The following is a 20,266-nucleotide window of genomic DNA, read 5'->3' on the forward strand; positions in this document are numbered from 1 at the left end:
TAGAAGAAACATCTTCCCGCGTACCAAACAATCTGCTTGGACACCGCCTGGCTGAAAGTTTGTGGACGCTGGCTCAGAACTTCAGAACCACAAACACATCTCTTCCCTCCCTGTTTCTCATCAGGCCTGACTTTTGTCTCGTTCTTTCTCTTAGAATACCAGTTACTTGTGTAGTGTGGAGGATTCAAACCTTGGGAGTGAATGGCTGCCCTGGCCTGGGCAAGCAGGGACTTCCTCCTAGTTCCTGTTAAACCTGCAGGGCGCATCATGGCGGGCCGGTGCCCTGCCCCATGCCGGCCCCACTGCTCTGTGTCAGGGTCCCCGTTCACTTGTTTGGTCACCCTTCCGCCTATGTGCCTGGCAGATCACTCAGATTTCATTCAGTAATTTGGAAGCCAAGCCCCAGGCGTTCTAAACTCTGTTACCTTTCCTTGTCCCAATCCCCTACCTGGCAGGGGAGCTGTACAAGCGTTACATTTAATGCGCGGCTGCACAGCTTCAAGAGTGCCACAGTTGTGCAAGGTTCCAGCCACATGGCAGCACACGGCGCCAGGCCTTCCCGCCATGCCCTTCACCAGAGAGCAAACAGCAGTGAGCAGTGTGAAGATGGCAGACAGTATCTGACGCCCCTGCTCATCCAATGAGCCACAAGAAACCTACCGTGCAGCTCTGTCAGCCTCCGACCATGATGTTCTTTCATGCTGTCGTGAGTGTGTTATCAGTGAGTCCTCAGAGAGCTGGGTCATTTTATTGGATTCACTTATTTAAAACAATAAAGATGACCATTATGATTAACCTTCATTGTCAACTTGCCAACATTTGGAACCACCTATGATGAAAAAGATGTGTTTGTGGTAAGCAGCTCACCTTTGCCTGCCCCAGCGTATCTGAAACCTCTGACCTTCGTGGGCAACTGTGCTCATGTATACATATCCACACTCATACATATAACTAAAAATAATAAAATAGATCTTAATTAAATGGAAAAAAGTAATGTGTTTGGGCATCTGACTGACCAAGGTTGGACTTGTGACAGTTTGTCAGTTTGAGGAGATTCAGAATCACCCAGGAGACAACCTCTGGTGTCTTTGGGATTTTGGACAGGTTTAACCAAGGAGGGAAGGTCCATCCTGGTGTGGGTGGCACCATCCCGTGGGCTGGAGTCCCAGACGGAATATAGAGAATGGAGCCAAGCACAGACATACACAAAACTACTGTGAAAAGCCATTTACACTTAAGAGTTTCTCTAAAACAGAGAGGAATTAGCTCTTGCCCCCCAAGGGCTGATACATTCAGCAACCACGGCACTCTTCTAGAGAGTAGCTTTATAATGTGTGTCGGGCATGGTCGGTGCCAAACTCAGTCATCCTCCAGGAAGAATGGAGCACTGATCCCCAGGCCATCGATGCCTTCCAGTTCTGTTTCATTGCCTTCAGTAACGGATGGGTCACGTGCTTTTCCTTGGCTCCTTTTATTCTTATGAGTACAAAGTGGATTATTTTTCTCTTTGATCTCAGAATGTGAGTTGGAAATGGTTTTTCTTTCCATAGCATGTTGTAGGCAGTTATAAAACCTGTAAATAATTAAACATATGGTTACATATATGAGCATTCACTCTGAGTGAATGACTGAAACACACCTAGAACTGATCTATTTCTGAAGCTTGACAATGTCATGTTTTATAAATCACAAAGTCAACTACAACTTCCTTTGCCTTCATCACTGTAAAAATGTATTCTCACTCTTTAAGACGATATTCTCAGACACCCACTTCCAGTCCAGTGCTGTGCTCCCATCTCTGCACGGAGCACGCCCCCTCTTCCCCTTCAGCTCCCTCCACCACAGGGGTATCCTTATAAACCCTGCCCCAGGGCCTGGTCAGGGGTCCCTTCACCATACTTCTAACTGCATACTAATCGCCCATCTTGGAAACCCAGTGACTCCAAGGCCCATTTGGGCAGAATTACAGTTCTTCAGAGCCTGTCAGAATGCCCAGCTGAGCTGCTACAAAAGCTAAGGATCTACCTGGACTCATCTCTCAACTGCAGAGCCCAGCAGACCTTCCCATTTCACTGGCATCTATGTAAGTACTTTTTGAAAGAACACTAAGCACATTTCATCCTCATCCAGTCTACTTCCTTTATGACAATGGACAGGACACTGTTAATTTCTAGTGTCCTGTGGTGGTATTGTGTTCCCCAAAATATTGTGCACCCTAATAAACTTATCTGGGGTCAGAGAACAGGATAGCCACAATATTAAACATAGAAGTTAGGCAGTGGTAGCACACGCCTTTAAGTCTAGCATTCCAAAGGCAGAGATCCATCTGTTCAAGGATACAGCCAAGCATGGTGACTCATGCCTTTAATCCCAGAAAGCGAGCCTTTAATCCCAGGGAGTGATGGCAGAAAGTAGGAAGATATATAAGGCATGAAGACCAGAAACCAGAAGCATTTGGCTGGTTAAGCTTTCAGGCTTTCAAGCAGTTCAGCTGAGATTCATTCTGGATGAGGACTCAGAGGCTTCCGGTCTGAGGAAACAGGATCAGCTGAGGAATTGGCAAGGTGAGGTGGCTGTGGCTTGTTCTGCTTCTCTAATCTTCCAGCTTCACCCCAATACCTGGCTTCAGGTTTGATTTTATTAATAAGAACTTTTAAGATTCCTGCTACAGTGTCCTGCTGACAAGAACCACACACTGTCTAACCTGGAAACTGAGGTCAACACTGGGATGGGTTAGCTATGGAGTTCTCATCTGATGTGGAGTTAGCAGACAAAAAGGCAGCCAGAAAAAGATTTCACCAACCCTTTCTTACTCAGTCATTAGCCAGTGGTAAAATCACCAGCCAGTTAAAGTAAATACTCACAAAGACCTAAATATAAGAACTCAAACAAACAAAAAAAACAGGGAAATATCACCAGACTGAATTTGGCAATGAGGCTTTCTTGGGCTTAATACCAAAAACAGGCAACAAAAGAAAATCAGACAAACAGATTCATAAGAATCTAAAACTTCTATGGAAAGGCACTGCTGATAATGAACAGGAAGTCCACAGAATTCAGAAAGCATCTGCCAATCACACATCCGCTGACCACCCAGCATCCAGAGGAAACCCTGCATCTCAGGGCAGAACCACAATCCAGGACACGTGAACAGACACGTGTAAATATGACAGATATGCAGTCAATAAAGAGTATGTGCTCACCACCACCAACACCAGAGAACACAAGTCAGAGTCCCCAGAGGTGCCTCCTCACACTGCCCTGCTGCTGTTGGCCACGATGCAAGATAGAGCAGCTGCTGTGGGTGGCGGGGTGTGGCTCTTCAGGAAGTCACAGACAGTTTTACCACGCTACTCTAGTTCTGAGTATATACCCAAGAGAACTGGAAGTGGTGAGATGAGTGTGTGTTTGGTAAACAATTGTCTGTCAACAGATGAACACGGTATTGTAGCTTCTTTTAATGTTTTATTATTCAATAAAGCTTGGGATGGAGCAAAGATCACTTCACCCTCTTCACCTTTCCTATCAAAAAAGGAATCTTTTTAGCATATTTTTAGCCCCTCCTTCTTCTCTGCAGCCTTCAATCTCCTCTGAGTCAGCCAGAAAACTCTATGGTTCACTCCATGGGCGGTCTCAGAGTGAAAACACAAACAAATCTCTGCAACAGCAGGAAACAAAACATGGTCCACAGATACAACGGAGTGTTCCCAGTTTGGAAAAGAAAAGTGACTGATACATGCTACAGTATAGTAGAGCCCTTAAGGTTTAGCTAGTCGGGGAGATGTAGCTCAGTGGTAAGCCTCTTGTAAAGCATGCACAAGGCCCTAGGTTCAATACCCAGTACTGCAACAAACAAAACCACTACCGCAGCCCAGGAGTGCACTAAGACAGTAGACACAAAAGGACAGACTGCATAACCAAGCGGCCGGAGTGGCCAAGCTCCCACACAGAAAACAGTGTCAGAGGCGCTGCAGGAAAGAGTGAGGCCGGTGCTCCGCGGGGACAGTTTCTGTTCAGGATGATGACAGTTCTGGAGGTGGATGGTGGTGATGGTTATACTAATGATGTGGATGTGGATGCCACTGGTTAAAATGGTAAATTCCTGTTACACATATTTTACCACAGTAAAAAAGATTTAAAAAAAAATCCATCAGTGGAAACAGATTCAATTACTTTGTCTTTCTGATTTCTTTATTCTTAACAATATTATATGCCAATATATTCAGCCCTTTATTCTGTTTTATTTAATATTTTATTACACAGTTGATGAAAAGAAGAACATGGTTCATTTCTTTCTACTCAGTGCCATATGGCTCCATCGGATCTAGGTCCTGACCTGGTATTAACAGACAAAGAAACCCCTCCGGAGGCAGATCTACAAACTTCCAGTTTTCCACCTGGAAATTGTTATGTATGAAATATCTTTTGGTGTCTGTCAGTCCCTGTCTCTTCCAGTCTCCAAAGTGGCTCTTTATGAAGCAGGCCATGGTCCCCGGACTGCCCTGCCTGGCTCCAGATGCTGCAGGCCTCAGCTGCTCAGCTGGCCGAGTCCCTTCCCACAGAGAAGCAGGCATGGGAACTATTTTTCACAAACATGACCTCTCCTCTATTAGAAACATTTAGGGTTTGAGGAGATGGCTCAGTGGGTAGCGGCACTGGCTGCACCAGCGTCAGGTTCTGAGTTCAGATCCCAGCACCCAACCAGAGGCCTACAGCGACAACCCTGTGAGAAGCAGAGGCTGGAGGGTAGCTGAGACTTTCTGCCCCCATCCCAGCACCAGGGGTAGTGAGGGACCTGTCCCAAGGCAGAGAGTGAGAGAACAGGACACACAAGACTTCACACACACACACACACACACACACACACACACACACATACATAGGCACACATACACCACACTCACACATGTGTGAACACTGACACACACTGTGTGCCATGCACACATTATTTTTAAGTACTTTAGCTCTTAACTTTGCCGTGCTTCTGAAACTGTTCGTTGTTAGTGACTTTATTTGTTGGGTTGAGAGCTCCAATCCTTTTAGCTTTCTGAACCATGAAGAACCCCACCCCCCCATCCACTGGTATGGACGGCCTTTGCTCCTCCAGTACCAGGCACTCTGTGCCCGCATCTTCCAACACCAGGCACTCTGTGCCCGCATCTTCCAACACCAGGCACTCTGTGCCCACATCTTCCAGTACCAGGCACTCTGTGCCCGCATCTTCCAACACCAGGCACTCTGTGCCCGCATCTTCCAGTACCAGGCACTCTGTGCCCGCATCTTCCAGTACCAGGCACTCTGTGCCCGCATCTTCCAGTACCAGGCACTCTGTGCCCGCATCTTCCAGTACCAGGCACTCTGTGCCCGCATCTTCCAACACCAGGCACTCTGTGCCCGCATCTTCCAACACCAGGCACTCTGTGCCCGCATCTTCCAGTACCAGGCACTCTGTGCCCGCATCTTCCAGTACCAGGCACTCTGTGCCCGCATCTTCCAACACCAGGCACTCGGTGCCCGCATCTGGCTGATGTGCACACAGCCCCCGGAGGAGCACACTAATTTGCTCACACATTCTGAATCCACACGTAATCTTGTAATCAGGATCTTAAGACACTTTTTACCCTTCTTTAATTTTTCCCTGATTTTATATGATGAGCCTGGCTCTCTTGATAGCAGCATGTAGACTATCATCTCAAAATACATTTCTGAGTCAATAGATTTAACTCATAATTTGATTTTATGGTTGGCGAGCGTGGCTCAATTAACTTCACCAGGTGTATAGTTAGTTGATCTGGGGCTATATTTATAATCTTGTTGAAATTCAGGGCAGAATATAGAGAAACTGAGCAGTTGCTTCCTGTGTCTCCACAAAGGGCCCCAGTGGAGCACCCCAGTGGAGCACCACCTGTAGACGTGACACTCTGGCGGCAGTAAGCATCCGTGTGCAGTTCATGTCTGCAGCCAGGCATGTGTCAGGTGACTACCTGACAGCCTCACTTTGGTTAGAATGTCCATACTCTGTGGCCAGGATTCATGCCCAATTTTTCAAAACCAGGATCTACCTGCTACAATATTCTGAGACAGCCACTGTACATGGGGAATCGGCTTCTTTCCCCTGCATCTAATCTGGTACAGGTCACATGACTCCCGAGGGAAAGCTTTGTTAGTTCTAGAACTGTATGCTCCTGGAAGGAACTGCTGTGTTATGAGTGAATGAAGAGGAAGAGCTCTCCTGTTCTGAGAGGCCACGGCAGGCGCCAAGGCCTACCACAAAGAACAAGCTGTTTGATGACATTAGTAACTGTTCTTTGAGCTAGCATTTCTTCAGGTCAGAGACAACACAATCAAAAACAAGACAGTGACTTGGTAGACGTGGCCGAGGAACGGGTGGGACAGGGTTGAACTCGGGCTGCTACAGGGCCTAGTTCCCACTGCTCTCAGCGGCACCTTCGCTCTTAGCTGCAGCTGGAAATCCCCAGGTAGTCACGGGGTTCAGGCAGGCAAGTCAAGCCATGGGCTTCTTTGCAGTGTATGGACATGACCTGACCAATACCGAGATGACAGACAGACTGACAGACAGACGTCCTATCTACATCCTGCTCTGAGACCAGCCTGGGGGCTGCTGCACAGGTCGTGAATAAAGAGACAACGAAAATGGAAAGAAAAATGATGGAAGGGATATTTAGGCAGTGACGGGATGTGAGACTGACAAAAGGGTGGGAAGAAAGAAAAAGGGAAATTACAAATGGCGTCAACATGTTCACCGCTTGGTAACTTGGAAGTGTACAACTCGGGCTGGTGAGCCACAGTGAGATGGCGGTGGGTAAAAACGCCTGCACACAGACCTGATGGCCTGAGCTGAGTCTCTAAAACCCATGTAACCCAGAAAGTTGTCATCTGACCTCCACAACAGTGTGCTTTGGCACACACACACACACACACACACACACACAAAAAAAAAAAAAAAAAAAAAAAAAACAAAAAAAAAAAAACAAAAACAAAAACAAAAAAACAAAAAAACCCAAAACCAAAACCAACAGAGAGAGATACACAGCTTCTCTGGAGGACTTGGGTGGCACTGCTCACACACATGGAAGGCAGTGTTTACAGAAAACTCTTTAAAGGGAGCTGTGCCAGTCCATGTGCCAGGCAGTACAACTGAGGACGAAGAACAGAAGATGTGAATTGAAATCTAGTCTTCTTTCCAGTGGGCCAATGGTGCAATTCCGTATCTGCTCCACAGCAACAGCTGGCTGTTGAACTAGCCCGGGGTCTAAGACACCATCAGACTGAAAAGGGGCGTCTAAGCAACATGCAGGGCAGTGTGCACAACTTCCCTTCACCCTCTGCTCCCACAGCTGTTGGGCTCTTTCCCAAATGATTACTCTGTCGTTTTCAGTGGCCCTGCTGGTCACATGTGTAGCGGTCCCTGCAAAGCCTCCCTCTGCAATCTCTGAGTGCCCGTCACAGTGCGCTCCACAGTGTGCTCTAGTCCCACTGGTGACCTCAATCATCTTTCTTTTCTCCACAGGAGGTTTACAATTACACAGCAGTTTGGATTATAAACTTCAGGAGCATGTGTCCCTATTTTTAAGAATGACATAGGCATATATGAAAAACATGGAAATAGATAATTAATTGTACCTTCCAATTCTTTTCTTGTTTTCCTCCATTTTCTGATTTGCTATAGTCACCAGGAACTCAATGTATTCCTCTGTCACCATCAGTTTTCCCTGACGGCTTAGTGGAACTTCTAATCCATGTGTGCTCCGCACAGCCTAGAAGAGAGGCCGGTTAGAAACGGAGAAAAGAGCCCAATGAGAGGGTCCTAGACAGGGCTCAGTGGAAACAGGTAACTTCCATCAGAGCATGCAGGCCCTTGACTTGAGGTAATGAAACTCAAACAAATCAAACAGATTTCTCATCAGGTACAGCTGCTCTTCAAGAAGGGCACCTATACACTCTTTTTCAGAGAATCAGATAATATTAAAGAATTCAGTAACTTTGAATAGTTGCAATCCCACAATAGCTAAGAAAGCTTTAGTAAATGATTTTAAAAAAGGAAACAAATGAAACCTCCATAGAGGACTCAAGGAAAAATCAGAGTCTTTCAGCATCCGCTGGAGCTGAGTATGGCAATGGGGAAGCCATGCTTCCTCCATCATGCAGCGTGGCTGCCAATCTCAGTGACTCTGTCGAGGAAGCAGTCAGCATATCCCCTGTGCATCCAACAGCTGGGTAGAGGATAAGGACAGCAGAAAAAAAAAAGATCCTACAAACCCCACCAGTATCAAAGAATAAAAATTCATCTTTACTGAGTTTCTCTTAGCTCAGGCAACCCAACAAAGGAGCACATCCTGGTTCTTGCCTCTAAGAGCTCAAACGTAGAACCACACAGAACTGCAGTGCAACCCGGGGCTCCGACAGAAAAAGCACACAGATCCACGCAGCACAAACACACGTGAAGGATACTCCTAACATGACAAATGCCTGGTGAAGCCCGGGACGCAGCTCCACACAAACACCAGCACTGGGGCTGGCATCTCCAGGGACAGAGACAATTTCATCAGACATAAAAACAGGGAGTGGATGTTTTAGCCAGAGCAGCAACAGTTTTCTATGGCTGAAACACTGGTCAGGGATGGAAGGGCTGGAGAAAGCTCTCAGAAGCCAGCCCATCAGGAGACAATCTTAGGAACAAGATGGATGCTGAGCTCTGGCTCAGGGGCAGGGGGCAGATATGACCACAACAGCGACTAACTGGATACAGGGGACAAAGGAGAGAAAGGTAAGGACATATTTGTGCCCCCCTTGGGCACCAGGTGTGTTGTGGAGTGAGGGCTTTGATGACTGTTCAGATGCTTCCGAAGTCCTTTGTAAGCCACCTCTATTTGGGAAACAAGGTTTTTGTTAAAAGTGAGAGTTGAGAGCTAGAATAGCAGGAATTTGACAAAATCAAATACAGTATGTGCTGTGCAAACAGGGAACGCAACAGGAGGGCAGAACTGGGCAAGATTACTATGGGTTTGCTTGGCCAGGAAAGCACAAAGCGAATGCAGGATTGAAGACCAGGAGGACCATCTAGACTGAGGGCCGGCCAACTTTCTGTGAAGGGACAGATAATAAACACCCTTGATTTTGCAGATCACGCAGTATCTATTACTGCTCAGTTCTGATGGAGTGGTACAGAATAAGCTGTACCCAATCATGAATCAGAGGGTAGAGTGCAGTTGGCTCCCCAGGGGCTGCACTTGACCAAGAAGAGCAGTCTGCTGTGTGGTGATATTTCATCTGTGTACCCCAATAAAGCTTATCTGAGGATCAGAGGAATAGGACAAGCCACAGCCAACTTCACCTTACCAGCCCTCAGCCTCCAGAGAGACCTACTTCCTGTATACCCACACCTATATGCCTTTTTCGTCTCACTTCCTCTTTCCACCCAGCTACATCACTTCCCGTCTGTCTGTACAAACCTCCAGACTTCCATGGTTAGTGCTGAGATTAAAGGCATGTGTCAGCACGCCTAGCTCTGTTCCTAGTGTGGCTTTGAACTCACAGAGATGCAGATGAATCTCTGCTTCCCGAATGCTAGGATTAAAGGTGTGTGCTACCATTGCCTGACTTCTATGTTTAATATAGTGGCCGGCTTTTTCCTCTGATCTTCAGATAAACTTTATTAGGGTGCACAATAATTGGGGGACACAATATATCACCACACTGCTGGACCTCTGAGCAGACAGCAGACCCCAAGGCGTTAAAGAACTCACACAGGTTATAAAGCACAGCTGTGATCAGGTCACCAACATGAAGGACCCGATGTCTATGAGGCACTCTAGATGGTACAAGCATACTTATTCCATTATCCCTTGATGACTCAGGATGAGGCTGGGAGAGCAGAGAATCAGGTTCAAAGTAAGCAGAGAAGGGGGATCTGAAACAGGGACTCAAATAGAAACCGAACTCTGGACGTTCCACATAGGGAAGAGCCTGCCACTTAAGGTCTGGGGCCAGAGGACAGTAAGACATTTTGAGGAGGGAGGGAAAAAGTAGGAGTGACAGCAGGCAGCTCCAGTGATCTTTATTATGTCAGAACTGTTCTTGACGATGAGCCTTACCAGCATGGTCTTTCCCCGCTTTCCCACTGTGATGCCAGAGTTCCTGAAGCCAGAATCAATGGCCACCGAGTGCTGCAAGGAAACACAATACCCTAAGTCATGCCAGCTAGCCAGACCCTCAATTCTGTCTCAGAAGTGGCAGAAACAGATACCTGCAAAACCATTAATGCGTTTGGCTGTATGGACTGTGCTTTACAGCCCCATTATATGCCTGTTACACAGACCTGAAGAGCAGCTCTGGAAATGTCACCAAGAGAGGATAGAACAGGGACCTGGCCAATGACCACGAACTAAAGCATATGACCAAACCATATTAGACAAAAGCAAACTCCAAATGAATGAGGTGCTTTCTCTAAGAAAGAGCAAAGTTCCCTCAGCGTCCTTTCCAGTCCTAAAGAAAACCATGAGATGTTATGGGACAAGCAGTGATGGGCCTGAACAGGCTGAACCTATGGCCATGTCCAGATGTCTGAGTGGCCTCTACAGGACACAGGCCTTCCTTCAGCTCAGCAGTTCTTGACTTGGCATGGGTTTGTCCCTCAGGGGCATTCTGCAACATGAGGAGATATTGGGAGTTGCCAATCTGCCACAATTACAGGGCAGTGGTGGTGGTGGTGGTGACATTGATATACAAGTAGTAGTATAGCCAGGGCTGCTACCACAACATTCTATGGTGCAAAGAATAGACTCTATACAAAGCATGATCTGGCTTCAAATATCAGAAGTGCAAGCATTGAGAATTTACTCTGAGTGGCTCTCCTTTTGAGATATCACCAGTTCCCCGGGTAAGGCACCGTATGCATTGTGCTGAGGAGTCTCATTTCCAGTTCAGATCACTCATCCACAGTGGACTCTATGTTTAAAAATCCATTTCTCTTTCACCTAGTTTTTGACATCGGGCACTGTGCTGGTTGAAAGAAAATTGCCTCCATAAGGGAGTGGCACTGTTAGGAGATGTGGCTTTGTTAGAGTAGGTGTGAACTTGTTGGGGAAAGCATGTCACTGTGGGAGTGGGCTTTGAGGTCTCCTATGCTCAAGGTACTAAACCCAGTGTCACAGTTCACTTGCTGTTGCCTGCAGATCAAGAAGCAGAACTCTCAGCTCCTTCTTCAGCACCATGTCCACCTGCATGCCACCATGTCCCACCATGATAATGGACTGAACCTCTGAACTGAAAGTCACCCCAATTAAAAGTTTTCTTTTGTAAGAGTTGCTGTGGTCATGGTGTCTCTTCACAGCAATTAAAACTCTAACTAAGACAGGCACCATCATCCATTAAATGTCTCAGGCTCCAAAGTGAGCTCACTTTAGCTTTTTACCCCTCTACCTCGCACACAGTTCCTGTTGCTTCTACCTTCACAGCACACCTTGGTTCACCCAGCTCCACCTCTGTGCAGGCTGTTCAAGTCCCCATGACCCTCATGGACTTCTGTAGGAGTCTGTTTCCATCTATGCGCTTTAGCCCTTCTTATAAACCAGCCACAATGGAGTCCAAATGCTACACCGTGAGGTGTAACATTCTACATGATTGAGTCCCTCCTTCTCCAGTCTCATCTGCTTCCTGTCTGTCCTCTGAATACTCCAAAGCCTTTCTTGATAGCGGCCTCTATTTCTGATGCTCCCTCTGCCTGGACTATTCTGTGCTGGATTCTTATCACGTGTCTTGTTCCCATTCCCTCTCCAGCTGCCCTCTTTAAATCACAGCGCCCAGACCACACCCTAATCAGCACTCATCCCAACGAGAAACTGTTTGTCTTCTTACTGCATATCTCCCTCTGCAATAAATACAAACTTCTCTGGGGAGACAGCATGGGCCTTTTCTACTTTTCTCTAGCACCCCACAGACTGGGTGACATTAGGTGTGCTCAAAGGCAGGGGACAGCTGTGGCTCCACTGAATCAGCTCTGCATGTTAGACTCCCACCACAGCTCTGGCCCAGGAGAGTGCATCCAGGTGCCACTGGGATTAGAGATCAGAGCTGGACATGGGTATGGAAACTGGAAAGGTAAAGCTTAAGCTGCACTGGTGGTATGTTCTGAAGTTAGAGAATGTTAAGACATATGCAAATCTAGAGGAAAAAAAATCTCAGGCTGCTGAGCACTAATGCTTTAAGGGCATCTTCTAGGGGCTTCAGTTTCTTTTCACTTTCTCCACAGTGATTGTCTCTGGGTACATAGCTTTAAATGGCGTGTACTGGCATCTCTCCAGTGTGTATCTTCAGTCTAGCCTACACCCTGGAGCAGCCTCCTACACAAACACCAACCTCAGTTGAACTGGCCTTCAAGGCATCCATGACGTGCTAACCCCAGCCACAGCACTTGCAGAAAGGGCTTTTGTGTTGATAATGCTAGTGAGGTCTTCAACATGGGAACCTAAGCCAACAGGGCTAATGTCCTTATAGGAGATGCTAGTGGTGTACATTCACAGAGGAAAGGCCATAAGAGGCCACAGGAGAGAGGTGGCTGGAGAAACCAATCCTGACAGCCTTTGACCTTTGACCTCCAGCACAGAAAAAATTAAGTATCTTTTGTTCTAAATCATTCACTCTGCAGTATTTTTTTTTATGGCATCCCTGATAGACAGGCATTCGGCATTTAAGATGCATGCCTCAAACACGCTATTACTTTCCTGCACCATCCTCTTGAAGACACTACCTGGCACCCAGGTGCTCAGGCCAGACCTAAGACTTACTCCCTCAGTCTTTTTCTCCTTCAGGCCGTCTGATCCCTGACATCATCACTCTGTTAACCCGAAAGCTAGAATATATCTGACTCTGTCACCCCCTCCTGTTCTTCGCTGTCACCTAGGGCCATGCCACCACACCCCACCGAGCCCTGACTGCATCAACCCTTTACAACTAGCCCCTGGCTGAGAGAGAACCTGACTCTTCATGTTGGCCTAAGGCCTGAGGTTCCTGGCCTCTTCCTCTGCTCGGTGAACACACCGAGCCCTTTCTCGGAATTCCCTCCTGGAATTCTGTATTAGGGACATTTTAATCTGCTTGGAATCCTGGCTTCCCAGCTGTAGGCCTAACTTTTTCTGTTCTTTTTCAGTCTTACCTCCAGGAACCTTCTTCAGAGGCGCTTGTGAGAGGGGCTGGCGCACAGCTCTCCTCAGCTGCTCTGTGACCCACAGTGGAGTGCTCTTACTATTACTAAATTGCACTTGGAATGGAACAACTCAGCATGTAAACAAGTAAAAGGTGCAAAAACACAAAGGGGAATGTCAGACATGCAGTCCCACAGAGTTTCCTCCTAAAACTCGGCAAGAAAACCAAAGACACAAACCTATGAAATTCACACGCAGGACGCCAAGGAAGATGCGGCCCTGCATGGGTATGTGTTTTATTTTCCAGAGATTTCCAGGAGTCCCTGCTCTAACACTCGATAAATAGCTGGACTGACCAACCAGATGGAAACAATTAAATCAAAACGACATCAAATGATTTTAAAAGGTGGCTTAAGCCCAAAATGAATGTTACCCACAGACGTCTAGAGTCAGGAGGAGGCACAAAGTCTTACCAGGGTCTGTGCGTCCTGCAGTGTCCGGCACTGCACATGGAGGATAAACGGTTCAAACTTCAGAACAGCATTGCTGGTCGCACCCTTCAGTGCTGCCATCTGCAGGGACCAAAGGGCAGCATCAGGCAGGACCCCCTATGGCCTACCTTCTCTAGCTGTCCCAGAAATCTTCACACTCTGCTTTTTGGCATTCTTTCATTAACATCATTATATGCTTGTTTTGTTAATTTTTTTCTTTATATCTATTTATTTACTGGGTGGGACATCTGCACTATGACACCTATGAAGGTCCAGGACAGCCTTCCTTGGTTCTCTTCTTTTACCACGTGGGTCCAGGAGATCAGCCTGGGTCAGCAGACTTGGCAGCAGGTGTTTTAACCACTGAGCCACCTCATCAGGCCTATTTGCTTATTTTCTTAAAAAACTTGATTTCTAGTTTTCCCATAAATCTGAGCCTTCTGGTAAACTACCGTTTCCTTTATTTTCTTGAAGGGGCATAGTACACAAAGCCTGCCCTTGGAAGGCTGGTGAAATGTTTTGGGTTAGACTGAGACAGGGACATATGCATTATGAAGGACTCAGGCAAGGCCGATGTCTCCCCACTGTGCGCAGGAAGAGCTTGGTGCTGGGTATAAGATGGGCTCATAAGCATGGAAACGATGTCACACACAGAGAATTCAGAGCATAGTCAGTACTCTGTTCCCTCTGTACTGGGTACAAGTCCATTTCCTTGAATCATACCTGTCTCGCAGATGCCATAGCGTAAAGGTAAAGGTCTTTTAAGTGAAGCACAAAGTGGATGTGTGGACTACAGTGGTCCTTAGCTGCATTACAGCTCTAACAGCCAGGGTAAGCACACAGTTTTAACAGCTGGTACTCCACAGGGGATGGGCTGTACTCTCTTTCCCATGCCAGGTCTGGATCTTACTCCTCATTCTTGCTCTACGTAAACATTATACCATGGAAGCCTAGCACATGCTGTTTGTTCTTAGCAACCCTGAGTTATGTACCAGTCTCTTTCCTGAGTGGCATGTGGCATGGACAATTTATACAGTGGCACACAGTAAGCACATAATACTACATCTGAGCTAAAATTTATACCAGACAGTTACTATTTCTGTCTGCCTGGCATCCATGGGCAGCACCCTCTCCCCTTCACACCACTAGTTCTCTGAGCCATCAATTACAACCTGTCATTCTCACTCTCCCTATCAATCAGGAGCTTCAACTGCCTGCGTCTGACCAGAGACTATATCACCCACTAGCAAAAGCAGTTCATTTACCATGAAGCACTGGATCCACACAGGACAACTCAGAGTCCTTCTTTGGGATTCGTCCATGAATGTTAGGAAAACATTTCTGCTGGGATCGCTGGCAGTTCCCCTCGATGCTGCAAAGATCCTCTGCAGCAGAAGAGCAAGTGCAGGCAGGAGGAACACACAGCCTGCAGCTCCCAGACACAGAGGGAGGGTTCTCCCCATTTCACACGAGAATCCCTGGATCCGCCATGCCTCCCCAATCTCCACCTGTCCTTTCACGCTGTCTGCACAGGTGGGACGGATTTCTAAAAGGACCAGAAGGGAAAGGCACCTGCCTGATGGGACCTTCCATGTGCTCACCTAACACTTCAGTCTCAGAGAATAGACAAAGAAGGCCATGATCCATGATGTATAATTATTTCCAACACCAAAGCCAGCAGCGCAGAGAGGGCGAATCCCCTTCTATCATTTGTGCTACACACTCTCCGTTGCTGGAGAGGAAGCTCTGCTGAGCCGCAGGCACAGGGACACTTTCACACCATCACCTCCTACTGCCCAATGGGGCCAACAGAGTGAAAACTTCCTAGGCTTCACCACCTTCAGCCATTACAATTACACATGTGAATCTTCTATTCTTTCCACACATACTTAAGGTAACTGTGAATTTTTAAAGTTTGTCTTTTAAATATTAACAACTTACCACATCGTCTTTCCCACAAGGTTTGTGGGTGACCAGCATCCAGCAGCAGTGCTGTTTCTGAACCCCAGAACCATCTGTGCTCTAAAAAAAAAAAAAAAAAGACAATCTAATTATAATAGTTAACGAAACAAGTACACTGCATTGTATAATATGATGGGCATTCTTAAATTAATACTCATAAAGATTACTAAAAATAATTCAATATATTGGGGGTAAAAATAACCTAAAAGAAAAATCAACTAAAATAATTTAGGGCTTGAATGGTAACAGTACTTGTGTGTTCAGAAGCATGGCCATGTTTTTTGTTTGCATCCATGTTTGTGCTGTGATGCTAGGGATGGAGCCCAAGGCCTCATAAATGCTATGTGGGCACACTGACCATGGGGACAAATGCCATTGGTCATGTTTTTGTTGGAAGAAAGGGTGATAAGGGGTTCTGTGCTAGCAGCATCTGATCAGGAGACACCAGTACAACGGTCTGGCTAACACTACACAAAACTTACCATTTGCTGACATCTGTGATGGGCAGGACTTCCAACACCTCCCTCATCACTACTGGCATAACTTTGTGATTTCTATATTAGAATGTCTTGGCAAAGAAGCTAAGACCAAAGTGTCCAAGATCTGAAAGGGCTCCCATCACAACCTTGACTTAAACACTGTTTATTTGTAAGATCTAGTAGGAATATGTAGGTCCTTCCCCAAGACACTTGAAAGTGAAAGCAGGAGACCTTGGATAGGGAGATCACTGTGACTCTAAAATAATTATTTATACAAGGGCTCTGGAGGATACACTGCCATCTGGTCTCGGAAACATGTGTCTGAATAACTGGTTTCCATAAGAAGACTTTAGTCACATGTATTTGGCCTTGTGTTGGGTGCTATAAACCTCAGAGCCAAATGGGTGGTCCACATTTAACAAATTCATAGAATCTAATACCATGACTTGGCAACACCTGTGGCTCATCTATGTTCCTCTCATCCTGGTTTTTCACTCTCCTTCTTTCCTAATAAGTCGGAGTAAAATTAAATACCAGTAAAGCATAAGATACATTAGCTAAAAAGAGATCCAGATAGAGTCCTCAGACAGTTCAGGGTGAGCAGTCACTACTAAGTGGGTACTGTGCTTAAGTCTGTCTATCTGCACCTCTTTGGGTGTTTGGCAGAAGAGGGAAGCTTGGGGACTCAGGTCTCATATACTCACACCCTATAATGTAGATATAGGGAAAGCATTTACAGAAGCTGAGGCAGGAAGAACACAGGTTAAGGGCTTCCTCGGTCTCTGGAATGTGTTCCAGACCAGCCTGGACAACTTCAAAATAAAAGGCAGGGAGGAGCTGGGGACACGGCTCAGGTGCAGAGCTCCTCTGCCTAGCATGAGTGAGGCCCGAGTTCTCAGTGCTAACACTCCTGAATGAAGAACACGGGCAAGACAAGGTCACAAAGAGCCAAGGAGAAGAGTTCAATTTCGGCAATTAGTTAAAATGGGGATAGGGTTGCAGGACGTAGCACAATATAAATTTTGATTTTCTGAAATAAGAAATGTCACGACTTTCAGCACAGATGTTTAGCCAAGAAAATCCTGCCTTAAAAGGTGAATATAAAAAAAGACAAATGTGTTAATGTGTAACATGGTTTAGAGGAGAGAAAACAGTGTTTCAGAAACTCATTAGGAAAGTTCTGAAAAAACCCCAGATGGGGCAGTGGAAGAAGAGGCAGGGACAGCTATCTTTTGAGCAAGAGTGCCAATGCACAGAACCAGAACGGGATGGAAGCAATACAAACATGAACAGGTCTTGCTATTCCTGCAGTTTGGTAAATGATTAATTACGCTGGATCTAAAATCTGTACCCATGCATGCTCTGGATACAATAACAGTAACACAATGAACACGAGGCAACTTTTAACGAACAACGTGGGCCAGGCATGATGATCAATGCTGGGAATAAATGATCCTATTTCCTCCACACATAATCCTATGCAACAGATGTTGTCTAGTTATCCTCAGCTCATAGGACAGGAATTGATGAGAGAATGGATAGCTGGTTAGAGTTCTCGGCCTGGGCCTGTGCATCTTCCACAGGTCCTGCTGCAGTGAGAGCCGAAAACGGCCAGGGCTGCAATAATGGCGTGGGCCACTAGGAGGCTGTGACCCCTTAACTCCAGCGATGCTCATCTAAGGAAGCACCGAGACGTGGTCAGGGCGTGAACTTCCATTCCTCCAGCATTCTATAAATCGAGTTTTCCTAGCTGTCTCCGCTCAAGCTAGTTTCACCATCATCTGGGCGGCCCTGTTAGAATTGCAACGCCGATCGTAAAGCCCGGTAGTTAGCAAACAACCCCGTGGGGGCGGGTAACCGAGGTCCCCTGGCCGCACAGGCACGGCGGCCCCGGGCTCACCCCGTCCAGGAGGAGGATGCGGCCTGCGCAGGAGCTGGTGGTGAAAAACTCCTCCCGCGAATTCAGCAGCTCCACAACCTCGGCCGCGTCCTCGTCCACACTGCCTTTCCGGCTGAGGTCCGCCTTGCTCAGACTCTGCGCCTTCCATCGGCGGAACTCTGCGCTGCGGTCCATGCGCGAGCGACAGGGACCTGGCTCCCGGCTTCGGAACCCGCTCCCGTCTCCGTGGGCGCAGCCATATTGCCGCCACGGTGGCCGGAGAGGACCAAACTTCTCCATCTGTGCCATTGGCGGATTCCAGCCTCCGTCCCCGGAGGGTAGAGGAGGCGTTAGGAGGTGGAACCTTGCAAAAGTTGGAAAAGACCGGCCCGTCTCTATTGCCAGGGAACTTCTGGAGGTTAGGAGGTTTTGATTTCTACTCTAAAGAAGGGTAAGTTGTTTTAAAACGTCGATCTCATCCAAATGATCCGCGCTTGGTTTTGACTAGTTTTCTTTCCTTCTCTGTGCCCTGGGACACCAGCTCACAAACCTGGCGGTCTCCCAGGACTCCAAGCTCCTAGCCCTGTCTGCTGGGAGGCTTTTAAAAAAAGAAAGAAAAGAAACCTACCAATACCACCACCACCACCACCACCACCACCACCACCAAAAACAAGTCCTAGGCTCCAGGAGGATCTGCACTTGAGATGTGCACAGTAGAAGGCCGGTGGTTGGGGGCGGGGGTGATTCCTGCTGACCCCTGGATTCTCAACTCCCCAGCTCCAGGCAGAGGACTTTCTGTGCTCTGACCTCCAGTCTGCACGCAGCTGGAGATGTTAACTTCTTTTAGACTCCATGGCACTAACCTACCATAGTTCTCAAAAGAAAGAAGAGAGACCGAGACACAGACAGAGTGACAGAGAGGAAAAACCCTAATACTTTTGTTAACTACACCTTGCACGTTTACAGTTTGTAGAGGGCCTCAGCCCTATGAGCAGAAAAGACATGTTCATGATTGAAAGGTGCAAAGGTCAGGTGTGGACTGCTTGCCAGCTTCGGAGGAGCCCCCAAAGCCACCATGACGCCCTGCTGGCTTCTGCTCTGAGAATGTATCACACAGCAATGTCTTCCCACCCTCTCACACTGGAGCCTGGTGATATCTGTGAGAGCAAGACCATGACAACATCACACAGCCTTGAGAATTGTCCTGGCCACTTTAATTTTGATCATTTATTTGCATTTCCAAGTTAATAATAAGCCACATGCTCTGATGAGCCTTTCTAGAACAGTGGCAGTACATCTTATAACTGCTGGTCTCTTTCTTAGCCTTCACTTAAAAAGATCTCCAGTGCTGCGGGGCCCCAGGAATATATCATAAGAACTCAGCTGGTTATGGCAAAATCACTACCTGGAGGGATCAAGGAATTCCACCAGAGGAAGCCAAATTCCAAGGAGTTTTTGGTGTTATTTGGCTTGTTATATATCAGCTGTATTCTGTTACGAAAATCATGTGTGCCTTCATAGTTTTCCCAATTGACTTTTCCCTAAGAAGGGCTAACAGTGTGGACTGATCACTCTCCAGACATACACATTCAAGGTATTTGGAGAACAGCCTCAGGAAAGGCTTCCTCTGGAATCAGATATCTTCCTTAGCCACTTTCAAGGACTAAAAGTAATAACAGTCCACATGCGAGTCTCCTGATTTAAGATAAATTCCACAAGGAGACACTGCCTAGGTCAGGTGGACGTTAAATAATAGCTTTACACAGTTTAGCTTGGACCCTCCTTTCTTACAGCTTTACTAACTTTATAGACTTCTAACTCCTTACCTAACCACTTCTAAGAGTATTTAGATAACCTTCTGTGCTAACAGCTATGCTCAGCCCGAATCCCAGTTCAAGCCTCCCTGTAATTATCATCATTGGCAGCATCCGGCCAGGTCCATCCCCAGATGGAGGAAAGTACCTTATCAGAGATACCTCTGTACGCTCTAAGAACAGACTTAAGCATCCAGGCTACCTGTTTGAGAAGGCCTGGAAGATGTGCCAGTTAAGCTTACCTTCCTCCTTTCCCAGAGGCTTCTAGCTGTACACAGATTGCCTAGTGACCAAGCACACTTTCCCCCACCCTGCAGAAAAAATGGCAGATAGCTTGGACAGATAGGAGCCACAGGAAAAAAGAAGGCAGTTTTATTTTCTCCCATTAACCAGCAACTTATAGAGTCTTAACATTTTCTACCAACCACGTTTAAGACTATAGTGAAGCACATAAGATCCCTTTTCTTAGATATTACCC

General features: G+C 46.9%; 2 protein-coding genes across 3 annotated transcripts in view; one reads left to right on the forward strand and one right to left on the reverse strand.

Moving 5' to 3' along the window:
• Window positions 1–1,212: 1,212 nt before the first annotated feature.
• Window positions 1,213–18,272, reverse strand: Tyw3 (tRNA-yW synthesizing protein 3 homolog). The gene is made up of 6 exons (XM_059266492.1): window positions 17,996–18,272; window positions 15,596–15,676; window positions 13,637–13,735; window positions 10,116–10,187; window positions 7,645–7,778; window positions 1,213–1,573 (listed from the first exon to the last, which is right to left on the reverse strand). Exons 1-6 carry the CDS (start codon window positions 18,167–18,169, stop codon window positions 1,360–1,362), a joined length of 774 nt encoding a protein of 257 aa, XP_059122475.1. The 5' UTR covers window positions 18,170–18,272; the 3' UTR covers window positions 1,213–1,359.
• Window positions 18,208–20,266, forward strand: part of Cryz (crystallin zeta) — a 36,433-nt gene continuing 34,374 nt past the window's right edge. Inside the window, exon 1 of one of the 2 annotated variants that reach the window (XM_059266491.1) lies at window positions 18,208–18,425. The gene's annotated coding sequence lies outside the window, so the exon portion shown is untranslated. The remainder of the gene's footprint in view (window positions 18,426–20,266) is intronic. The other variant, XM_059266490.1, reaches the window with a different exon arrangement.

This window comes from Peromyscus eremicus, chromosome 6 (genome assembly GCF_949786415.1).
Source record: "Peromyscus eremicus chromosome 6, PerEre_H2_v1, whole genome shotgun sequence".
Classification (NCBI taxonomy): Eukaryota; Metazoa; Chordata; class Mammalia; order Rodentia; family Cricetidae; genus Peromyscus; species Peromyscus eremicus.

Excerpts from the sequence above, each read along its gene's own strand:
- Tyw3 (XM_059266492.1), bottom strand. The coding sequence starts at position 18,169 with ATGGACCGCAGCGCAGAGTTCCGCCGATGGAAGGCGCAGAGTCTGAGC. Across the intron at positions 13,736-15,595 it reads CTTGTGGGAAAGACGATGTG|ATGGCAGCACTGAAGGGTGC; the intron begins GTAAGTTGTTAA and ends TGGTCCCTGCAG. Across the intron at positions 7,779-10,115 it reads AGCGGGGAAAGACCATGCTG|GCTGTGCGGAGCACACATGG; the intron begins GTAAGGCTCATC and ends CCTCTCTTCTAG.